Genomic DNA, 2,618 nt, shown 5'->3' on the forward strand with positions numbered 1-2,618 from the left:
TTACATATCTCCCTGATTAGCCAATGGGAAGGGTAGCGGTCGTACGCCAATTACCATGTTTCTCTTTTATTAGTGTAGATTTTGCAGAAGATAAAAATGAGCACAGTAATATAAATTGCTCAGTTGTATATTCCCTCATTCAATCTGTGCTCATTCATTCAATGGACAATTTTTTTGTTAAATGTCCACTTTGAGCTGGTGATTAAATCTAAAATTCTGGCTTCCTCTTTACTATAAAATCAAAGGTGCTGAAACATATTTCTAAAGCCCAAAGGTTTTAACTGTTATAAACTCTATGTGACTCTGAATTATTATTTTTTAAACAGGAAAGCAGTTCTGGGCCGTCCGAGGAAGTGAGGTACAAGCAGGTTACCCTAGAGGCATCCACACCCTCGGTTTTCCGCCAAGTGTAAAGAAAATAGATGCAGCCATTTTTGATAAACCAAAGAAGAAAACATACTTCTTTGTAGAGGACAAATACTGGAGGTAATATGCGATCAGAATGACTGTGTATGGAGCCTAATCAGGGACATATTTTTCTCTCTAGGGAAATCCCCTGCCTCACGCAGCTCTGCTTCCCTCTCAGTAGGAGGAATGGGGCCTTAGACAAGTGTGGGGAGGTGCTTACTCTAAAAGGCAGTGTCTGGTAACAGGCGTTTCATGAGCTCTTCTGTTTTGAGTCCCATGTACAATAGAAGGGAGCTTCCCTTTGTGCCATTGCCCAAACCGCCAGAAGTGCCCTCTTCTCTCCTGTACCTGTACCTGCACCTGCCCCACCCCCACCCGTCCTCAAGTCCTGGCTCAAGTCCCACCACCTCTATGAAGGTTTCCCTCCTGAACTCCAAACCAAACTGGGCTTTTCTTCTTTGAAAGAAGCCCTGAGAATCCAGGCCATTGTCCCAAAGATCTAGTCATTGTCTTGTTGGGTGTTTGTCTTGTCTTACCAACTTTACTATATGATTCTCAAAGGTTTCCTTTAACCTCACCCACTAATTGCCTCTGGCTGTTTCAGAGGACAATGAGCAGAGGCAGTCTAGGTTCATGCATAGAACCCAAGACTCATAGAGAGGCTGATTCCTAGTCATCTGCCCAGACCCTGAGACATCTGAGCAGACGAACCTGGGTCTACCCAATAAGTCCCAAATGCGTTTACTGTGCTTTGTTTCTTGTTCTAATCCCATTTTCTAAGAGACTGACATAGAAAACCCAGGTGTGCAGGGTGGGGAGGGCATATATGAGCCAGGTATGATGGGGAATTTGAAATTTGTATGTAGATGAATGATTCCACTCACTTTATGTATCTGTTCATACCTTCATGTCCTTGTGATAGAAAAATGATTAAGGTTCTTTCTGCCCAGGCTTAAGAAATATAATAATGAACAGCATTTTCTGGATCAAAATGTTGCTTCTGCTCTGGGGGAAGAGAATTAAAAAAAAATTTTTTAAGAGCTAAGTTTACAGTACCACTAAAGTCACATATTTCTGCCGTGTTAAACATGTTTATCATTTACTTGCAGTACTTGGAAAGTTTACTAGAATTCCACATTAAACTTAACATGGTTTAAGAATTTTGGTAATGTGGCCTCTATGCAATGCTGAGCTGCATTCTTTTATTTGGTGCAGATTTGATGAGAAGAAACAGTCAATGGATCCGGGCTTTCCCAGGCAAATAGTGGAAGACTTTCCAGGGGTTGGCCCAAAGGTTGATGCTGTTTTTGAAGCATTTGGTAAGTGATACTTATTTTGTTGGCAATGAGGCCCTTGAAACATTTGATAGCATCAAAGGACTGTTGCAGAAATAAAAGGGGGTGGGGAGGGAACACCACATGTAAAATGCTTAATACATAGTCCCTGGTGCATAGTAAATTCTAAAACACTTTGCACTCCTACTTATCTATTATTCCGAGGTTTTGTATGTTGCCAAATTTGTTTATTTGAAAAAACATCACACTATTTCCCTTGTCTGTATTTGCAGGGTTTTTCTATTTCTTCAGTGGATCGTCACAATTGGAGTTTGACCCAAATGCAAAGAAAGTGACACGTATCTTGAAGAGTAACAGCTGGTTTCATTGTTAGGAGAGATGCGTAGGAAGGCACAAGAGGGGCATTTTAAAGGAAGCTGGTAATTCTTCTTCAGAGTCTTTGTGAATTGAAAATGGTGCATTTTCTTCTGCATGCGCAGTGACTGAGAATGTCAGTGCGAACCATGTGTCTCCCCAGCCAGCTTCACAAGCATCACAGGGCATTCAACCAGCTGCTGAGCTTGCACTTTGGTCACGTGGAGTAACCTCTGCAGGACACGGGGGAACACTCCTGTGCAACACACCAGGGATTGTATATAGATTATTCGCTTGTTATTTAATAAAGAGGATTTTTCAGTTATTTTACTTTCTTATTTTGTTTACTGTTTGTTTCAAGAAAAGATGTTCTCAGATCCAAAGACAGAGAAACAGCGATCAGACTATCAATCCCCAGAGGGAAAGTAGGGGAGGGTGGGGGTAAGGGGAAGAGATCAACCAAAGGACTTGCATGCATGTATATAAGCCAAACCAATGGACATGGACAACAGGGGCATGAGAACATGAGTGAGGGGAGGGCGGAGGTTGGGGAAAAAAAAA

At 41.8% G+C, this 2,618-nt stretch overlaps 1 protein-coding gene across 1 annotated transcript in view; it reads left to right on the forward strand.

The window, feature by feature from the left end:
* LOC102252870 (stromelysin-1) overlaps positions 1-2,382 on the forward strand; it is a 9,078-nt gene extending 6,696 nt beyond the window's left edge. Inside the window, exons 8-10 of the mRNA XM_005863438.2 lie at positions 327-486; positions 1,624-1,727; positions 1,976-2,382. Coding sequence (XP_005863500.1) covers positions 327-486; positions 1,624-1,727; positions 1,976-2,076 — 365 coding nt within the window. The 3' untranslated portion in view covers positions 2,077-2,382. The remainder of the gene's footprint in view (positions 1-326; positions 487-1,623; positions 1,728-1,975) is intronic.
* Positions 2,383-2,618: the final 236 nt, after the last annotated feature.

This window comes from Myotis brandtii, unplaced genomic scaffold (genome assembly GCF_000412655.1).
Source record: "Myotis brandtii unplaced genomic scaffold, ASM41265v1 scaffold1782, whole genome shotgun sequence".
Lineage (NCBI taxonomy): Eukaryota > Metazoa > Chordata > Mammalia > Chiroptera > Vespertilionidae > Myotis > Myotis brandtii.